Source organism: Danio rerio, chromosome 5, assembly GCF_052040795.2.
Source record: "Danio rerio strain M-AB ecotype USA chromosome 5, GRCz13ab, whole genome shotgun sequence".
Lineage (NCBI taxonomy): Eukaryota > Metazoa > Chordata > Actinopteri > Cypriniformes > Danionidae > Danio > Danio rerio.
Window position 1 is genome coordinate 10,760,339 of NC_141025.1, and position 21,448 is coordinate 10,781,786.

The 21,448-nt window shown below is 38.4% G+C and overlaps 1 protein-coding gene across 2 annotated transcripts; it reads right to left on the minus strand.

Annotated features, from left to right (window-relative positions):
• Nucleotides 1-424: 424 nt before the first annotated feature.
• LOC110439804 (RING finger protein 223) lies at nt 425-21,077 on the minus strand. Of its 2 annotated transcripts, XR_015490804.1 has the most exons (4): nt 20,786-21,077; nt 4,242-5,128; nt 3,310-4,101; nt 425-2,844 (listed from the first exon to the last, which is right to left on the minus strand). XR_015490804.1 is itself a non-coding variant. In XM_087253275.1 (2 exons), exon 2 carries the CDS (start codon nt 5,057-5,059, stop codon nt 4,484-4,486), a length of 576 nt encoding a protein of 191 aa, XP_087109401.1. In that variant the 5' UTR covers nt 5,060-5,128; nt 20,786-20,928; the 3' UTR covers nt 4,353-4,483. The 2 variants fall into 2 exon arrangements, 1 of the variants encoding a protein (XP_087109401.1); XM_087253275.1 differs by lacking the exons at nt 425-2,844; nt 3,310-4,101 and having other exon boundaries at nt 4,353-5,128; nt 20,786-20,928.
• Between the last annotated feature and the right edge of the window lie 371 nt (nt 21,078-21,448).

A 21,448-nucleotide genomic window follows, 5' to 3' on the forward strand; every position in this document is an offset into this window, starting at 1 on the left:
ACATTTTAGGCCCCCAAAATGCAGCTGTCATATAAATGAAAACCAATAAGTGATGTTTTATAAACAAATTTCGGGAGGAGCACGATCAGTCTTTAACGAGGCTAATTCATCACACACACACAATCATTCTATTATCCAATCAGCCCAAGAGCAAACCCTTATAAATAGTCAAACACGTCATACCTCTGTTTCTCTCGACTTCAGCGTCCCTCCACACTATTAAACCAGACACCAATTCAAATCTGAGGTGGGAGCGTTCTGGAGCCGGGCTAGACACTGTGCTCGGACCCTATCTCTCTTTATCCTGATAAGGGGAATAACACAAGTTAGGGTGTCTTCTCAAGCTCAGAGCCCTCTCCCCCGGACAGCACGCCAAATACGCATTTTCTATTCAGTCAAATATCTGTGAGTGTGAACTCGTGAAAAGGTTTTCCAGCTGAAAATGGTGTCATGTAAACACTCCCTCAGCATCATTTATTTCAAAGGAATTAATATCAATATAAAGTAATATTAACATATATATACAGTAAGGCTTCAACAACATTGTCCATAATTCCCAAAACAAGCTTCAGTAGTGTTCAGCCATGTAGCCTGAATTCAGTCACAGTACTTTTTACCAGGCCATAACCTCTATCCTTCTCCTTGGTGAAGCATACGTAGCAGTCGAGACACTCATCATGCCAGGGACATTTTTCATTTGCATAAGATGGAAACATTCAGAACAACACGTCGTCATGTTGCATGTTTGTTTTTGTTGTTCATTCTGCCGTACTGACAGTGTGATAATCTAATCTGATGCTTATTTGCTATCACAGTGTCACAGCTCGAAACGTTGGCCCCTAATGAAAGAAAATTTGATGTTGGGCCTCCTGCTAGCACTGATAAGTTCATCACACTCTGAAATTTGTCTAAAAAATCATTCCTTCTTACATTGTGCCAATCACACACAGATTACAGATTTTTACTTTTGCTTGTCATAAAAAATAAGAGGGATTTGGGTTTAGGGATAGGTTCGAGTAGGTGGATAGATAATACAGTTTGTACAGTATAAAAACAATGGAAACCTATGCAACGTCCCCACAATTCAGAAAAACTAAACTGTGTGTGTGTGTGTCCATAGCTTTGACGTGCTGTCCATCTCAATTCAGGATTCGTTTACGGACTTTTTGTGTTTTGTGGTTTCAGTATCCCAGAAAAGCATCAAAATGCCACTGAGTTCCTGAAATGAACTTTGCATCTCGGGATAATCCCACACGGCTCAATATTTCCTCTTTATTTATCATTTTTTAAAGAGAGAAGATAACAAACATCACTGCTTTGACTCCAAATTATTCTATGATTGTTGGGGTTGTTTTTTTTGCAACAGATTAATTAATACACAGTATTAATGAAATCATAGGATATGAATATGAAAGATGAAAAAATAAATGCTGACTTCAGCGTGCAAAGACCTTCAAGGGGACAGTTCACCCAAAACTGAACATTCTGTAACCATTTACCCATCCTTTACTCATTCCAAACCTTAATGAGTTCATCTGTTGAACACAAAAGAAGATATTTTGAAGAATGTTGGAAACCTGTAACCATTGACTTTCATAGTATTAGTTTTTCCTATAATGGAAAGTTGGTCAAACTTTACAAAAAGGTCTCATTAGTTAATGCATTTATTAACATGAACTAATAATGAGCAACACCTGTACAGTATTCATAAATCATAGTTCAACATTTACTAATGCCTTATTAAAATCCAAATTCATGCTTGTTAACATTAGATAACGCACCGTGAGTTAAAGACGAACAACTTTAGTTCCATTAATGTTAACAAACATGAATAAATACAATAAAAATGAATTACTCATTGATTGTTCCAGTTAGTAAATGCATTAATTAATACAACCTTATTGTAAAGTTGGAAAGACTTTATTTTGATGGTGCACATTTTGTTGACTTAAAGTTGCATTGCAACTACATGCCAATTCATTTTCATTTGAGTGATAGTAGCCTGTCTGCCTAGTATCTGCCGATACGCTCCTTCAACAGACATTTAACTGACTGTAAGAAACTTTGCAAGTACATGTCAACTTACACTAACCCTAACCCAACCTAATAGTTTACTTATAATCTAGTAAGAATTAGTTGGCATGTAGATGCAATGTAACTTAAATTCAACAAAATGTATTTAAAGGGGCCATCAAAATAAAGTGATACCATAAAGTGTGGCTGGAAAGTCAGTGGTTGCAGGTTTTCAGCATTCCTCAAAACATCTTTTATGGATCAACAGAAGACAGAAACTCATACTCACTTAAAAAAAGAGTAAATAGTGGGGGCTGCACAATTTGATATTACTATATATTGTAGTTTTCACCTTTAGAAGAATCAAGTCGTAATTCCTTAAAACAATAATAATCTTATTTTTGCTTTGAAGTGTAGATATTAGCACTAGAAACAAAACATTTTTTTTTTACATAAATTGTATAAATATTTGAAAATTATTAATTTTGGTTTCACCTCCAAACATCATAATTTCTTGCGCCTAAATGTTTTAAACTCTCTTGAAATTATTTCAGTGACTGGCCTTAAAACACAAGTAAATGATAAACTTTCGCTATATTATAGTTGAATTTAGCAGTGAATCTACAAATCACATGAGTTCGCCTTCATAGGAACTCTAACATGTGTCTAGATAAAGACACTTTTGGTTGTCTAGCAATCTCCCAATATTGTCTTTGTCTAGACAAACATCTTCATTCCTTATTTGGGAAATGTAGGTTGCGTTTGTAACTAAGGGTGCTTTCACACCTGTGAATCGATTCAGTTGTTCCGAAACAGGGATTAAAATTGTTACTTTGTTGCTCTTGGAGCGGTTCGCTTTCACACTGCAAAGTATTATAATCGGACCAAAAGAGCTAAAACAAGTCACGTGCGAGTAAACTCTCCTCACATTGGTCAGTGACAGAGTTTATTTTGCAGAGTCCCGCTCAGCTTTCAGTGGAGGTGGTGGTTTGGTGGTGTTTGACAAGATGCGTGCGACATGTCTGAAGAGTGAGGAGAGTTACGGTGGGGAGGGGTATGAAGGGTGCGCGACGTAGCCTATTTGAGGACCAGGAGGGAGACACGAGATTAACAGGAGATTATCACTCATTTGCGGGTATCCAGGAGACTCGCGAAACTTCCCGCCCTACTCATAATTCTCTCTTCATATAGCTGTATGCCTATTACATATCCATAAAACACTGTGATATAACCGCGCTCGGATGGTATCGCTTTCTCTCTGCAATCGATCCGCGCCAGAGTTCGTTTCAATCGAGCCGAGACCACCTCATTCAAGCGATCTCGGAGCGATTGATTTGGCGCGGATCCTAGCAAGATTGCTGGTTTCACATATGCCAAACGAACCGCGCTAACTGGGCAAACGAGACAGGTTCCGAAACAAAATTGTAGGTGTGAAAGCACTCTAAGACGTTCGCCTTCATGGAAACTCCGACGTGTGTCTAGAAAAAGACACTACTGGTCATATAGTGATTTCCCAACAGTGTTTTTCTCTAGGCACACGTATCCGTTCCCTATTCGGCAAACTTAGGTTAACTAAGACGTTCCCCTTCATGGAAACTCAGACATGTGTCTAAATAAAGACACTATTGGTCATCTAGCGATCTCCCATTAGTGTCTTTATCTAGACACATGTCTCCGTTCTCTATTCGGGGAACAAGGGTTACGTTCGTAACCGAGACGTTTCCCTTTATGGAAACTCCAACGTGTGTCTAAATCAGGGGTCACCAATCTCGTTCCTGAAGGTCTGGTGCCCTGCAGGGTTTAGCTGCAACTTGCCTTAACACACCTGCCTGGGTGTTTCAAGTATACCAAGTAAGACCTTAAATTAGCTTGTTCAGGTGTGTTTGATTAGGGTTGGAAAAAAATCTGCAGGACACCGGACCTCCAGGAACAAGTTTGGTTATCCCTGGTCTAGATAAAGACACTACTGGTCATCTAGCGATCTCCCATTAGTGTCTTTATCTAGACACACGTCTCCATTCCCTATTCAGAAAACGTAGGTTTTGTTTGTAACAAGACGTTCTCCTTCATGGAAACTCCGACGTGTGTCTAGATAAAGACACTATTGGTCATGTAGCGATCTCCCAATAGTGTCTTTATCTAGACACTTGTCTCCATTTCCTATTCGGGGAACAAGAGTTACGTTCGTAACCGAGACGTTACCCTTCATTGAAACTCCAATGTGTGGCTAGATAAAGAAACTGTTGGTCATCTAGCGATCTCCTAATAGTGTCTTTAACTAGACACACGTATTCGTTCTCTATTCGGGGAACATGGAATACATTCATAACCGAGACGTTCTGTAGCTCCTGGTTGTGCAGCCCTGGTAAATAGTGAGAACATTATCATTTTTGGGTGAACTATGTACTTTTATTCTTTTAACACTAATAGAGCAGATCTCTGGGGTACCCTCAAAGCATGCAGACCTCTTTTAGCGCTTCTGCTGCAGTATTATAATAGTAATAGTGAGAACGACAGCTATTATGGCCACCGTGCTCATTAAAAAAGCCTTGCAGAGCGGCGTCCGCAGGATGGTCATCAGTAAAGACCTCTCCCTGCCCTCTCCTGATGATCCCTGCATACCAGCCGGCATGCCCACATCCAAACTCTGACTGACAGTGTGTGTGTGTATCGGGACAGAACTGGGCACTCGCTTAACCTGCAGTTTTCCCTTGTTTCTGTTAAAACGGATGCTGTAGACATGCTGCATTGCAGAAGGGAGATAAGACAGCACTGTCGAGTTATTGGCCAGTTTTGGGAGTCCCAAATCTGGTAAAGGGGTGTATGAACGGCAAAGCGGGCACTGGATGGTGTCGGGTTGGTTGGATTTGATGTTCATCCGGGCGAGGCACTCCAGACAGAAGGTGTGCTTGCATTGCAGAACCTTCGGGGTGTTGAAGACATTGTTGAACTGGCAGAAGCAGATGGCACACTCCAGATCGGGTAGCTCGGAGTCACCCATGTCTGGTTTGTAGGGGTCGCGGAGGGCGTTCGGGTCTGACTCCATGACAGAGTGGACAGGGGACGAATACAGGCGTCAACGGGCATCCTTAAGCTCCATGCTGATCCAACCAGACTAGAGGAAGTAGAAGAAGAAATTAGTTTTTGAGAAAAAACTCTTTGATGTTATTACCGTACATGGATAAATACTACATACACTCTAAACTGCTTTATTCATTGATTAATTGACATTAATTAATTTCTGTTCGGCTTACTCCCGAATTTATCAGAGGTCGCCACAGTGGAATGAACCACCAACTACCTCAGCATAAGTTTTACACAGCAGATGCCCTTCCAGCTGCAACCCATACTGGGAAATATTCCAACACAAATTGCGTAAAATATGGACAAACCCAAACATTGGGTTAGATTTGGTCCTATAAATTTAATAAAAAATGTAAAAGAAATATAAAAAAAAATAAAAGAATAAAAAAAGTTTATATTTTTTAGAGTGTACATATTTTTTTATAAACAAATTAAATTAAATATATAAAATATATTTTATAAATTGCTGTTGCACTACAAGATATTTGTCTTTTTGGATAAAACCATAGAAGTAAAACAAATTTTTAATTTTTAAACAAAAAAAATCTGGCATTGTAAAATAAATTAAAAATAAAATAAAAATACAAAAATAATAAAATAAAATACAATTAAATTACAACATGGTAAAGTAGACAATGAATATTTTACTTGTGAAAAAAAAATAATCTTAAATCATTTTGGACAAAATTATCTGCCAAAAGGGAAACAATTAATTTTCCTTTGGCTTAGTCCCTTTATTCATCAGGGGTCACCACAACGGCATGAACCGCCAACTTATCCAGCATATGTTTTACACAGCGGATAGCCTTCCAGCTGCAACCCAGAACTGGGAAACATCCAAACGCACTCATTCACACACATGCACTACGGCCAACTTAGTTTATTCAATTCACCTATAGCACATGTCTTTGTACTGTGGGGGAAACTGGAGCACCCAGAGGAAACCCATGCCAACACGTGTAAAACATGCAAACTCCACACAGAAATGACAGTTGACCCTGCTGGGACTCGAACCAGCGACCTTCTTGGTGTGGTGACAGTGCTAACCACTGAGCCACTGTGTAGCTCAAATAGAAAACATTTAAAATGTAAAAAATGTAATAAATAATTATTTTGATTCCTTAAAGGTACACAAAGTTGCAGTGGATAAAAGCATTTGCTAAATGTGCAGAAGTACAATCAAATAAAATATAGGCATTTGACAAATTGCAATGCTCCTGTTTTAGTCACTTTGAATAAAAGCATCTGTTTGAAAATTATAAATAAAACATTTAATGACTGATTTAGACAACAGATGGACTGATGTAAAATAATAATAAAAAATTAAATCTACAACTGATTTGATGTATGGATGTAAACATAAATTAATAAATAAAACACATCCTTCCTGCTTAAGTATAATTGTCATTTAATTTGGATGAAATAGTCTGCTGAATGCATAAACGTAAATGTTAAATTAATAAAATATTTTGGGAGGATGTCCTATGTACAGTATAGTCATCATATACAACTGAATTAAAAAATTACAAAATTATTAGCCCTCCTGGGATTTTTTTCCCTTTTAAAAATATTTCCCAAATGATGTTTAACAGAGCAAGGAGATTTTCACAGCATGTCTGATATTTTTTCTTCTGGAGAAAGTACAAAGTACAAAAGACCCAACAGTATTCACTCTGCACCATCAGAACAAACTCCAAGTTTTCAGCAGTCTCAAATTCACTTATTCAGAAGATTAAGTGAATTAGAGACTGCTGAAAACATGGAGTTTGATCCACTTCCAAACAAACTCTGGTGTTGTTAGTCAAACTGAAATTGTAAATTGAATGCAACACAGACGAAAATGATCTAAAAAAAACACACACACGCAGTTAAAGAGAGAATGATTAGCACTCCTGTGATTTATGTTTTTAAAAAATATTTCCCAAATGATGTTTAACAGAGCAAGGACTTTTCAAGGTATTTCTTATTATATTTTGTCTTCTGGAAAAAAGTTTTATTTGTTTTATTTTGGCTAAAATAAAAGCAGTTTTTAATTTTTTTAAACCATTTTAAGGTCAATACTATTAGCCCCCTTAAGCAGTATTTGTTTTCAATTGTCTACAAAACAAACCACTGTTATGAAATGACTTGGCTAATTACCCTAACTTTCACAATTAACCCATTTAAGCCTTTAAATGTCATCTAATATCATTTAATCTTGAAAAATATTGAGTAAAACATTATGTGCTGTCATTATGGCAAAGATAAAATAAATTAATTATTAGAAATGAGTTATCAAAACTATTATGTTTAGAAATGTGTTGAAAAAATCTTCTTTCTATTAAAAATATACAGGGGAGCTAATAATTCAGGAGGGCTAATAATTCTGACTTTAACTGTACACATTCATTCATTCATTTTCTTTTCGGCTTAGTCTCTTTATTAATTCGGGATCGCCACAGTGGTATGAACCGCCAACTTTTCTAGCACGTTTTTACGCAGCGGATGCCCATCCAGTCTGGGAAACATCCACACACACTCACACAATACTGACAATTTAGCTTACCCAATTCACCTGTACCACATGTCTTTGGACTGTGGGGGAAACCGAAACAACCCATGCGAACACAGGGAGAACATGCAAACTCTACACAGGAATGCCAACTGACCCAGCCGAGGCTGGAACCAGCGACCTTCTTGCTGTGAGGTGATAGCACTACCTACTGCGCCACTGCGTCGCCTAACTGTACACATACACACACAAAATAAGATGCTCATGTGACTGAGAAAGGAGTTGCTCAATGAACTGTCGTGGTCTCCAGTCTGTATGTTATTTCTGATTGGCAGAGAGTGAAGCATGACTGGTGAACAGTCGTGTTTGTTGTTCTGCCCACACACTCGGCGACAGATTTGCCTTGGAAATTCTTATACGTTTCCAGCAAAACTATGCAAAGCAGCAGAAGGGTGTCCCATTACTGCAGCCCATAATGCAGCCAGAAGAGATCCGGTTACTTCAATAGATGGCCATCAGATGACATTTAATTTCGCCTAGAATTATCATAGTTTGTGTGTTTGTATGTGTGTGTGTGTGTGTGTGTGGTAATGTTAGATGCATGAATTGATATGGGATGCAGCTGAGGATGGGATAAAGTTTTAAAAAGTAAATAATTAAATAAAAAATACTTTAATCCCTAAACAGTACACAAATAAACAACACTGGCTCATTCTGAAAAAGTAGCCCTGTATGCATTTCTGGAGATCACAAATTATGTAGCCAGAAGTATGTATGGCTGCTTTTGTCTTTAAAACGAACGCTACGGGGGGTAGGATGCCGTTCCTGTTGGCGCTTACCAGCTGACTGCTTACCTGCTGTTACCTGTTTGGCCAGTGGCTCGCCGTGTATGTCGGTGGACCTGAGACGCAGAGAGTAGTTGACCACGATAGGGTTCCAGAAAGCAGATAAGACAAAAACAGAAGCCAAAAAATAAAATAAACAAGTAAATAACAGGGTGAGAATGTGGTAAAATCTGAAAACGTGGTAAAAAATCAGGCGAGGGCTTTTCTTTTTCTGGATTGCTTTATAAAATTGTTGGTTGGGTTTAGTGAAGTGGGTGGGCAGGTCGATCGGTGCTTTTGAAAAAATATTGGTTGGGTTTAGGAAAACAGATCGGTCAGTCAGTCAGTTAACAGCAACCTCTGGTGGATTTAGGCGAGGACAGCAGGCATGAATGGCACTCGCGAGAAAAATTTGAGATCTCAAAAAGCATACACAGCGGCCTCTGGTGGATTCACAAAAACTACAAAAAATAAAAAAAATAAATCAAATAAAAACGTAGCTCCTGGGATGTATTTGGCGCTCTCCAGAAATGTATATAGTGGTACATTTTTCAGAAAGAGCCATGCATACAGCAAACTAGAGTATTTTTTATTATCAGACATTTTTTATTATCAGACATTCAACAGTAATAGTATTTACTGTACTTTACTAAAACAAGTTCAGCCACAAATCAAACACTACAAAAAATTGATCCAAGTTTTACAGTATAACTGCATAAAAATCAGTGCAAAAATAAAGAAATATAAAAAAAATTATATGAATAATATAGAAAAATGACCCCTTTTAAACTTAAACTTCAAAGACATCTTTAAAATAAAATGAGTTTTACCCGCTTCTTCTTCTTTACTGCTCTAACAGTGATTGTTGTGGCAACAAAAAGCCCAACTTCCTGTATTTGCATTCTGAGCAGTGAAGAGAAACTGACTCTGGGTTTGCAGTGTTAAGCAAAGCTAGCGGGCATACAGCAGGGAAAATAAGTATTGATTGCATGTTTTTTCCTGGGAATAATATTTCTAAAGGAGCTGTTGACATGGAATTGAACCAGATTTTAGTAAAAAATTGTGTTGGCAGCTTAAAGACACCTCTCATATGGAGAATGAAGTCACATGAATGGCTCAGGTGTGAGTTTTTTACAGACTTCAACAGAGTGTAAAATTCTGTGGGTCTCTTCTGTCAAATCTGATCTTTATTTTGTATTTTTAATTGGATTTGGATCAGGTGATTGGTTGGGCCATTCTACAGTTTGATTTTCTTTCTCTGATAGCATTTGTGAGTGTCCTTGGCTGTGTTTTGGATCATTGTCTTGCTGAAATGTTCACCCTGGTTTAATCTTCATCATCCTGCTAGATGTTGGACTGAAGCAGCTAATATTAATTTACACTGATGAAGGGCAGAGGGTTGCTGAAGAACTACTGAGAGATTTCATCTGCTGTCTGGGCTTTCACTGGCTTTCTGCATCTCCCTTTCTTCATGTGTTCAATACTTTTTCCCTGCGTCATTTCATATTATTACACATAACTTCATCTGTAAACCAATTTAGATTTGTTTTCTTTGCTTATGTGGATTTCTTTAGTTGTTACCAACATCAAAATTTCAAGTCAACAGCAACTTAAGAAATATGTTGTCCGAGAAAAATGGTCATGTGTTCAATACTTATTTTCCTGCTGTATGTCTCATTTAAAAAGATGGTTTATGGTTTCAAATACTGCCAGTACTGATGCCAGATTTTTTGCAGTATTGGCGAGTATTTCCGATGCTAGTATTGGAACAACCCTATAGAAACATATTCTGAAACACATTTACAACACATGCATAACACATTCCGCCCAGTTTGCTCTGACTTTGTATATAATCTGCTCACATTAATATTTATTTGCATTTAGTGACAATGTTATGCCCTCAAGAGCCACATAAAATGATATTGCAGGCCAGATTTGGCCATGAGTTTGACACTTCTAGTGTACATGGCCAATGAGTCCCTCTCCAAGAGAATCTTCAGTCTATGGTGACTGATGATTGGCTCCTTTACTAGAAGGTGTGGCATCCTTCACTAGAGTGGCCATGTTCACTGATGCACTTTTCCCCTTTCAAAACTATACAAGTGATACATATTGTGTATTCTATTTGCTGCGTCCCAATTCCCATACTATGCATCCTAAATAGTATTTGAAAAATGCAATTAGTATGTCCCAAACCGTAGTATGCTTAGAGAAGAGGTTGCGTTAGACTTTCTCATTGTCCTTTATTTTAACGGAGAGGGTTGTAAAAATTCCGTCATAGCCTATTATTGATCGTTATTTAATTTGCAGACTTTCTAATCGCTTTTTTCATTCGTATTATGATAATGAACTTGCACGACGAGCATATAGGCTAAATTATTCATTTATTTATTTGACAAATGAACAAAAACTCCAATCTGCTTTAACTCATATCTTCCTCCTGCATCGACCTGAACTGGGTGCTTGCCTCTGCGTAATCAAACGCATCAAGGGAGACTGAGGCGGAGGCAGTTGTCATTAAATTCTGTGTCTTTGCCTCGGAAAGTCGACTTCTCGTGACCAAGGACCGGAATTACTAGCGCCACTTCAGCAGCGTTTTGTAGTTAGGAAACATTTCTCCTAAAGCTGTGATTAGAACTAAGTTTGCTGGATTCTCTGAATGTGGGATTTCCAAATTCTGCAAGCACTCGTTTCACCGGGAAAAAATACTACAGCACGTGCTCCTTCTGCACCCCTCTGCGTTCAGTAGTGCTCACAACGCACTCCAAATATTGGAATAATTTTATTGATTACACTTTACAACAAGGTTCATTAGTTAAGCATGAACAATACTTGTACAGCATTTATTAATCAGCATTTACTAATGACTTATTAAAATCCCACTTCATGCTTGCTAACATTAGTGAAAGCACTGCTAGCATGAACTAACAATGAACAACTGTATCATTAACCAAACTAAACAAATACTACTTCCTTGTCGAGTGTTACCATTTTATCTTATCATTAAATAATTGTTCTGGACATTATGCTGACAACTAGGCTTGGGCGGTATCCAAATTTTAATACTGTCAAACCTCCTCCTTATTTTACCTTGGTATACGGTATTACCATGCATAATAAAAAAATTATGATGTAAGGCTCAGATTTGGTCTAATCATTTATTACTCTCCGTGTGGTACAACAAAATCAGTCACAAAAGGGGGAACATCACTGAAAACAGTCCCATTGCGAAACAGTCCCCTCCGCACACACACACACACAAAACTGCAGCCCCTCCCCTTAAAAGACCCGCACATTTTACAACACTGTATATGCGACCTTAGGTTCGTGGTCACCTGTTTGTTGCACAATTTGCAAATTGTCTTGTTCGTATTAGAGATCTGCGCACTGTCTGTATAAACACGCACATACACATAGATACACAGCACCATGCTCTCTCTCATTCACACACATACACGCATACACAAAACCAAACAAAGGACACACAGCATCACACTCTTTCTCATTCACACACATACACACATATAAACATAAACAGCATCAACGATGAAGCGTGCATGCTCGCTCGCTCGCTTTATTCAGAAATTTATTCCTGCATTGCAAAAAATCTGGTCAAGTCCCAGCGGCTCAGTTCGTATTCTCCTTTCTCATTTGGTCAAAACCCGAAATACTGCCAAACTGCAGAGGTTGTGTTCTTTTTCGAGACCTGGGGCCTCATGTATCAACGCTGCGTACGCACAAAAACTTTGCGTACGCCAGGTTTCACGCTCACGTTTGGATTTACTAACGATGAAATGAATGTGGGAATGTGCGCAGCTCCCTGCCAACTTCATGCCTGGCGTACTTGTGTGTGTCTGTTTTATTTCCATTGGCGACTCCTAAAGGCAGTTGTGTAAAATTGCACACTACAAAGTATCTTTGGGTCGTGCAATGGCAGCTGTATGGGACGGGATCATCCGCATGTCTAGCAGGTATATAAGGTTTCCATAGCATGCAGTTGACAAGCCAAACATTAAAGCGCAATTTGCAGCGGTCGCCGTTTTTCCCAATGTAATCTGAACGATCGACTGCATGCACATTGCTATAAAGACACTATCTGAAGATGAATTTGCATGCGTGAATCAGAAACATTTCCATTCAATAAATGTGCAAATAAAATATGATGCACAAACTTATTAATGATTCCTACTTGTCTTCCTCATGATGAAGAGTAGGCAAAATCTGATATGTTGTGGGGGGAAAAAAAAGAATGAGTTCATAAGACGCTGGATTCGAACCGAATTGATGCTCGAACGAGTCAAAAAATGTTGCCATGCATTTTACAAGCTGCGCCACTCATGCTGTTAAGGACACAACAAAATTTTACACCTATGCATCGCACTATTTCTTTTTTAATCCACTCCGATGTTCAGACCCAACTGTGTTAACCGCGTCAGCTAAACTCTCCCCACTCTATTTTTTTTCTTATGTTTTAAATTCCGGAGGACAAACTTGCAAATAACACAATTTTTCTCCGGTCTACCACCGAAAGAAACACCTCCAAATCACATTCTGTTCAAAGTTTCTCTTTTTGCTTGCTTTTGCCTTTGCTTTTTCGTTGGGTTTTGCCAAAGTAGAGTCATTAGCATATTCATACGGGGGAGGAGGCAGGGAGGGGTTTTGTGCTCGTGCATGTTGCGCTCAGTTTCACGTAATTCGGATGTACTAAGAGAATATGCGTGGGATTCGGCGTACGCAGTGTTTCATACATCTGAATTTTTTACTGCATACGCACATTTACAGCTTTGTGCGTATGCAATGTTTTAGTATGATTTCAACGCAAGTCTTCGTACATGAGGCCCCAGGTCACTTGGTGCAAGACTCGCCATCCTACCTCACCTCTCTTTCTCTCTCCCCCACATTGTCCCAGTTCATACACGCTCGATAGTGTAGGCGTGGATTTTAGCTGCCACACACACACAAAAACACACACACACCTCCGGACGACAACGCTCCCGCTTCCGCCCGCACCCGCCAGGTTTTAGCCTGAGAACCCGCTCCGTTTTCTGCCCGCAGCGCCCGATCCCGCTAGAGCGGGGGAGAACACAACCAAAAGTCACCCAGTATACAGTCCAGACAGCCAAGCTGTCTGTATAAACACACACACAGCACCAAGCACACAAAGCTCGTTCGCTCGCTCGCTCTCTCTCTCTCTCTCTCTCTCTCTCTCTCTCTCTCTCTCTCTCTCTCTCTCATACGCGCGCGTGCGCACTAACACACACACAAGCACCAAGCAGACTCTCTCCTTCTAATTCGCATAGCAATATCAGTGATATTGCTAGACAGCCCGCTCCCGTCCCTAATTAAACCCGTTACCGACCGCTCCTGCGATTTATTCGGAAATTTATTCCCGCGGCTGTCCCCGCGCCAGATTTCTGCGGCGCGGGAATAAATTTCCGAATAAATCGCCGGAGCAGAACTCTAGCACGGAGCTCCATAAACAAACAGCACGCGTCGCGTTTTTAACGTGACTTTGCACGCGATAAGAGAATATAGCCAGTTAACCTGATACAGTACACTCGGTTACAAGTAACAAATCACAACTAAATACATTTGCAAGCTAGAGTCAACGAGGCAACTTTAATCGCACGTACTTACACTTGAGAAATGGAAGAAACCCATCCTGACGTCCATCAGTAAGTTACTCTTTACTGATCCTTCCTTTAACAAACGCCGATGAAGTATTCTTTGTAGCATGTAGTTTCCAGAAGTTTCCAACTGCTTGGTTATAATGCTGATGTTTCATCTTTGGGTAGAGCCTCAATATAATATCCATCTGCAGTGTGACTTCAATCTACCGGCATGTTTGTGTGCGTGTGTTTGTGGGTGTGCGTGTGTTTGTGGGTGTGTGTGTGTCTGGGTTTCTGCGTCAGAGGGCGGGGCCTCAGGTTTGAAATCTCCCGGGTTTGCGCGTGCACGTGAATAACTTGGTTTCGTTCGTACGTCATGGCGAAACACCTAATGAATCGGTATCAAGGCGACTCGTTTGAAGCACTATGAGTCGACTCTTTTATAGATGAATCAACAGTTTTAAACACTGTATTCTTACAGATTTAAGCCTTAGCTGGATACTTCACTTCACTTAGAGCTGTGTTACACACTACATGGAGGGGAATTTTCAAAAACCCATAGTATGGGCTCTTTAATACTTGTCTCCTATATAAGTGCATTGTTTTTATGAAGGTATAACGGTATTGAAACTGATAACGTTGCTATTTTTAGATCCCGCGGTATACCACCCAAGCCAACTGACAACACAGAGCAGCTCCAGTGTTCAAGAGTCAGCAAATAGCACGATGTGCTTGAATTTAGCGAAAATGTTCTATGGTAAGGTCTACGGAAATTTGCCATGGAAATAAAACTAATAAACAGCAGTTTTAGAATTGATTTTTCTTTAAATAAAAAAGACAAGAACTTAATTCATCATGCACTTTGATCTTTAAAACTGTGCAGACATTCATTAATAGCTACAATATACACTGCATGAGAGATAATATTCAAATGAGGATGACAGTTGTAAGAGTAATTGCATTGTAAGAGTCTGTTTAAGTACATTTCTTTGAACCCTAACCGATGCAGTTAGTAGCTTTTTTTATTTCTAAAAGGTAAAATACACTCCAAAATTGCATTCTGCCATCATTTACTCGTCCTGCACTTGTTGCAAACCTCTTTGACTTTCCTTCATCGGTTGAACACTAAGCAGGGCTCAACAATAAGGACTGCCCGCTGGCCCGGGGCCAGTGTGCAAGACGCTCGGGACAGTATACAGAATGGTTACTGGCCCGATCGGGGCTAGTGCTGCCTTGTCACTAAAATTTAATTTAGCTGCGACTGTCAATTGCATGCTTTCATGCCCAGACGTGTTTCAGAACTTGTTTGCCCAGTAAGCGTGGTTCGTGCGGCTAATACAGGGTTCAACGCTATGGATTTTTTTTACTGGTCTGATCGGGCCAGTGGTTTAGATTTTTACTTGCCCTGCCAAAATTTTTACTGGCCCCACCAAAAAAAAAAAAAAAAAAAGTTAATAGCTATTTTTTCAGCCGCATATTTTAAATAATGTGTCAAAAATAAAGTCTGTGAATCTAGAATTTCAAAAAAAATTAATAAAAGTGTTATGCAAACAAAAAGAGCAGTATGGAAAATGTGCAGGTATTTTATTGCGGTTCGAAATTATTTAACAAAAGGTGGGCTGACTGTGGGCAAGCAGTGCAAAACATCACTTCATTTTTTTTTCGCGTTGTTCACACGTAAATTTCTGCTTCCAAGACATTAGAAACAGGCATTTTCTTTTAGCCTTATAATTTGATGTTGCCGCCATGTTGCCGTTTCTTCTCTGTACTGGTTGTTCCCAGGTTGCGGAGGGAAAAAAAGCATGCTCAAAACATCAAATCAGATAAGCGTAACCGGAAAGCAATATGGTGTTTACGACTTTATTGAGAAGGGAGTGTTTAAAGACCTAAAAGCACAAACCTAAAATATACATAATTGAAATAGTCGCAGACAAATGAAATGTTAGTGACAAGGCAGCACTGTCCCAATCGGGCCAGTAATGATCCTGTCCACTGTCCCAAGCGTCTCTCACGCTGGCCCTTGGCCACCGGGCAGTCCTTATTGTTGAGCCCTGTAATATGATTATTATGTTGATGGATCAAGCAAGAACAAGAAGTGAAATGCATTTTAAAGCTAGATTTACAAATAAATGAAAAATAAAAATATTGACAGTATTATAGACTGATGTAATGAGCCGGTTTATAAAATTAGGAATTTTGGTTGGTTATAAACAACAACAAAAAAACATAAAATTGTCAACTAAATAATTCAACTAAACCACACATTAAACCATTCACTTTATTTAATCTAATCAGTATTGTATTTAAAGTAAATCATTTTTAAATTGTCAGTTGTATTTAAAGAAAAGTTATGCTAAATAACTAAATGGCTAACTTTTTTTGGTGGGGCCAGAGAAAATTTTGGCAGGGCAAGTAAAAATCTGAACCACTTGCCCAATCAGGCCAGTAGAAAAAAATCCCTAGCGTTGAACCCTGCTAAGAAAGATAATATTAGGAATGTTGGAAAAAACAGCTGTTGACATCCATAGTGTTTTGTTTTTATTTCCATTAAGCATTATTTATGTGATATAACACAATGAACATGAAAAATAAGTGGATAAAAAACAACCATTGACTTCCATAGTATTTGTTTGCTCCTACAATGGATGACAGTGGGTGCTATTTTCCAACATTCTTCAACAATAAAAAGAATTTGATAAAAGTTTATCCACTTGAGTGTGAGTATATGATGAGGAAAATGTATTTTTGGATGAACTGTCTATTTAAACATCCGTGTCAGAAGAAGTGATGATTGTGATGGATGACGGTATCATCTATCGCAGGGAACACCAACCTTTTTGAAACTGAGAGCTACTTCTTGGGTACCAATTATTGTGAAGGGCTACCAGTTTGATACAAACTTCTTAAATAACAATTTTTCTCAATTTACTTTTTAATTATATGTCGTTGTTATTATTAATGAATAATGATATTTATCTAAGTGAAGACACTAATCATGTTGATTTCTTACAATAGTTCTCAACAATGATTTAACAAGGTAAGAAACAGAAATATCAATATGCAACACTTTATTTGTCTGACATAGTTTTAGTTTTTTTATATATAAATATACCTTAATGTCATTAACACATTTTACACCAATGCAGGTGTGATTTAAAAAGAATAGCTTCAAAAAATACTAGATTCAGTTCACTGGTATGTGGTGCAATGGTGAGCTATATTTAGAACAGGCCTGTGGGCAACTCATGTAATCCTCGTGGTCTATGTTGGTGACCCCTGATCTATCGCTTTAATAAAGGTCTCACTAATTTTATTTTCATTAGAAGATGCTTTCATTTTTTTGGCTGAGATCTTGTTTTAAGGAGATAAACTGTCACTGCGGGTTTCAAGACCTGAATGGGTTTCATGTACACTGGTGGTCAAATCATTTAGGAATATGAAGCTTTCTTTCACAATTAGACCCTGATGAATCTTTGTATTGTCATCCTGGAATTTGACCATGAGATACGTCTTCTGACATGTGTTTATTAATGAAATAAAAAGTTTAAGGTTTATAAGAATTGTTGGCAAACATTCAACATGACAAAAACATCAAGCACTAAATCCAATACTTTTCAGTTTAGATTGTGTGAAGGTGCGCATTATTACATTACAAACAAAATCAGAAAGAGTTAAGGTCATTGTTAGATTAACCAATGGGCATTATGGGCACAGGCCCAGGGGTTTTGTAGTATCTATATTCACCTTATTCTCCGCCGACGAGCGGGCGCTGCCATTTGAATCTTTTTGGCTCGAAACTTCCGGTCTCTTTCACTTCCATTCATTTTTTGACATTAAAAACTGCTCGATACCCTGTTTGATGTTGCAGTTTGATATTTTCTTATTATATTATTCTATTTGGTCTGTATAGTCATTGAAACATTTGTTTGTAGAGCAAGTAGTTTGACCATTTCCTGCCGTTTATTATTCCTAGTCATTTCTCGCAAAAGCAACTGAATCGGAAGTTCTAAGACAATCGTGAAAACAGGCGCACTTCCGCATTTTAGAATAAGGTCAATAGGCTAAGTGCAAATAGCGCACCTCATAATAGTTATTTTCCACCTGGTGTTAAATGTTATATATCTGAAAAAAAAAAAATATATATATATATATATATATATATATATATATATATATATATATATATATATATATATATATATATATATATATATATCTGAATATAACTAATTTGTATGTACAACGATTACCCTTTAAAATATATATATTTTGGTACTGCTTCAGTGAACTTAAACAAGTATATTAATAAACATTAATTTTCACTAATTTTAATAGTTTTTTTATGAAATGGTGCTTTAAATGCTTTAAAAATAAGTAGAATCAATGTAGACTATAAATAAATGTACTATACAGGCACGTGCACACATGCCCTTTTTAGTCTTGGATAGAAAGTGCCCTTCCAAAATGATCTGAAGTGTCGCCGCTTTTATTTTTAAAATTCAGGCAATACAATATTCACCTTATTCTTTGCTGACGAGCGGGCGCAGCCATTTGAATCTTTTGGCTAGAGGCTTCCGGTCTCATTCACTTCCATTAAATTTTAGACACTAAAAACTGCTCGTTTCGCTGTTTGATGTTGCAAGCTGATATTTTCTTATTGTATTATTTTACTTGGTCTGTAAAGTAATGCAAACATTTGTTTGTAGAGCAAGTAGTTTGACTGCCGTTTATTATTACTAGTCATTTCTCCCATAGGCGACTGAATCAAAAGTTCTAAAACAATCGCGAAAACAGGCGCACTTCCGCTTTTTAGAATAAGGTCAATAGATTCATTTTATTAAAATTTATATATTTATATATTATCCTTTTTTTTTATTCAACTATAGAGGTGCGGCCAAGTAGGGGGCCCAACAAGACAATGTGCCCAGGGGCCTCTGAATTCTTAATCCGGGCCTGGTTAAGGTGTTGAGTATACAGTGGACAGTACAGCGGTCAAGCATATACATAGCTAACCTGCAGCCAATGAATGCAATTTCAAGATTTATACGCATTTTGGCATTTTCATTAAGCATTATTTTACGTGATGAAAACGTAGCTGTTGACTTCCATATAGTTTTTTGTTTACACTATGGATGTTAATGGCTGATTTTTTCCCCCCTGATTATCTCATTTTGTGTTCAACAGAATAAAGAAGTTAATAAAAGTTTGCAACCACATGACTTTCGGGTGAAAATTACCTCAGCATTTACTCACAAATCAAGTGATTTTCACTTTTCTGAACATTCACCACAATATCTTATGTGCAATTTCAAAATTTTGGTATTTCCATTAAGCATTTTTAATGTGAAATTTCAAAATAGGTGGATAAAACATAGCTATTGACTTCCACATTGTTTTTTGTTCATGCTATGGATGTCATTCCTTCATTTTCCTTTCGCTTAGTCCCTTTATTAATCTGGGGTCGCCACAGCGGATTGAACCGTAAAACTTATCCAGCATATGTTTTTACGCATCAGATCCCCTTCCAGCTGCAACCCATCTCTGGGAAACATCCATACACACTCATTCACACACATACACTATGGACAATTTAGCCTACCCAATTCATCTGTACTGCATGTCTTTACCTCAAATGAATTTACCTCAATGAAAAAAAAAAATTACTCACACTCACACTCTGGTGATGTTTCTGGTGTTTCCATTAAGGTTTTTTTTTTTACATGACATTCATAGGTGGATGAAACAGCTATTGACTTCCATACTGTTTTTTGTTCACACTATGTATGTTAATATTTTTTTTTCTCTCTCTCTCGAATATCTTGTTTTGTGTTCAACAGAAGAAAAACGTTTACTCACATTCAATTGGTCTTCAACATTTTGGTAATTTCCCATAAATATTTTTTACGCAATATTCCAAAACAGGTGGATGAAAACAGCCATTGACTTCCTTATTTTTTATGTATGGATGTCAATAGCTGCTTTTATTTTTATCTCTCTGAATATCTTGTTTTGTGTTCACTAGAAGTAAAAAATATTTTTAAAAAATGCAACCATGCACTTGAGGGAGTAAACGCTGAGGTAAATTTCACTTTTCCCTGCTGAAAAATCCAGCTTAAACCAGTTTAGGATGGTTGGCTGGTTTTAGCTGGTCGACCAGCTCGGTTTTAGAGGGGTTTGGCCACTTCTAGGCTGGTTTCCAGCCATTTTCAGTCTGGTCTTAGCTGATCAGGCTGGAAAGTGACCAGCTAAAACCAGCTTGACCATCCTGGTTTAAGCAGGACATAGCTGTTTTGGCTGGGCTCCCAGGCTGGCTAGGCTGGTCAAGCTGGTTTTAGCTGGTCATTTCCCAGCCTGTCCAGCTAAAACCAGGCTGGAAATAAGCCTGGAAATGGGCAAAACCCCTCTAAAACCAGGCTGGTCGACCAGCTAAAACCAGCCAACCACCCCTAGGCTGGTTTAAGCTGGATTTTTCAGCAGGGTTGTGTAAAAATAACCTCAACGTTTACTCACACTAAACATTTTTGCCCATTTTGTCACACTATGGACGTCAAAATCTGATTACCCCCCACCCTGAATATCTCGTTTTGTGTTCAACAGTGTGTTTAAAATTTGATAAAAGTTTGCAGCCACTCGACTGAGTAAGCGCTGAGGTAATTTTCACTTTTGGGTGAACTGTCCCTTTAAGATCAACGGTTCTTCCGCAGCAGACATAAACAAACACATTAACAATATGTGACATATTATGCAGATTGACAATTACTCACTCATCTTCTGGAAAGACGTCTTGTATTTGAGGTCAGACGGCGCAGCAGATGTCCTGGTTATTATCTGAGTGTTTGAGAGAGATTGAGAAATGTCGCCGTCTCTCTTTCTCTCTCTCCGAGCATCTGCCGAACATGTTTTACATAGAAAAACAGCAGACACCTCTTGACTTGTGTGTGTTTCAGTCAGTCTGTCTCTGTCTGTCTATCGCTGTGTGAAGAATGGCAGAATTTGAATAATGGAGCAGCAGCAGGAGGAAGCGCGCAGCGAGTAGTCAAATACTGCCGACAGTGTAAACTCTACAACACAAGGGTGAATAGAGAAATACACACCTGATCTGAACAAAAACACTGCACGTCGTCCCTCTTTACTTCACAGAAGAGCAAATCCTGGAAGTTTAACTTTTAATGTGACAGGTAGTGTACTTGATGATGTACTACACTCACCGGCCACTTTATTAGGTACACCGTTATAGTATCGAGTTGGATCCCTTTTGCCTTCAGAACGGCCTTAATCCTTCGTGGCATAGATTAAACAAGATACTGGAAATATTCCTCAGAGATTTGGTCCATACTGACATGTTAGCATCCATAATGCGGATCTCCTGTTCCACCACATTCCAAAGATGCTCTATTGGATTGAGAACTGGTGACTGTGGAGGCCAT

Coding starts and splice junctions, on each gene's coding strand:
- LOC110439804 (XM_087253275.1), bottom strand. CDS start 5,059: ATGGAGTCAGACCCGAACGCCCTCCGCGACCCCTACAAACCAGACATG.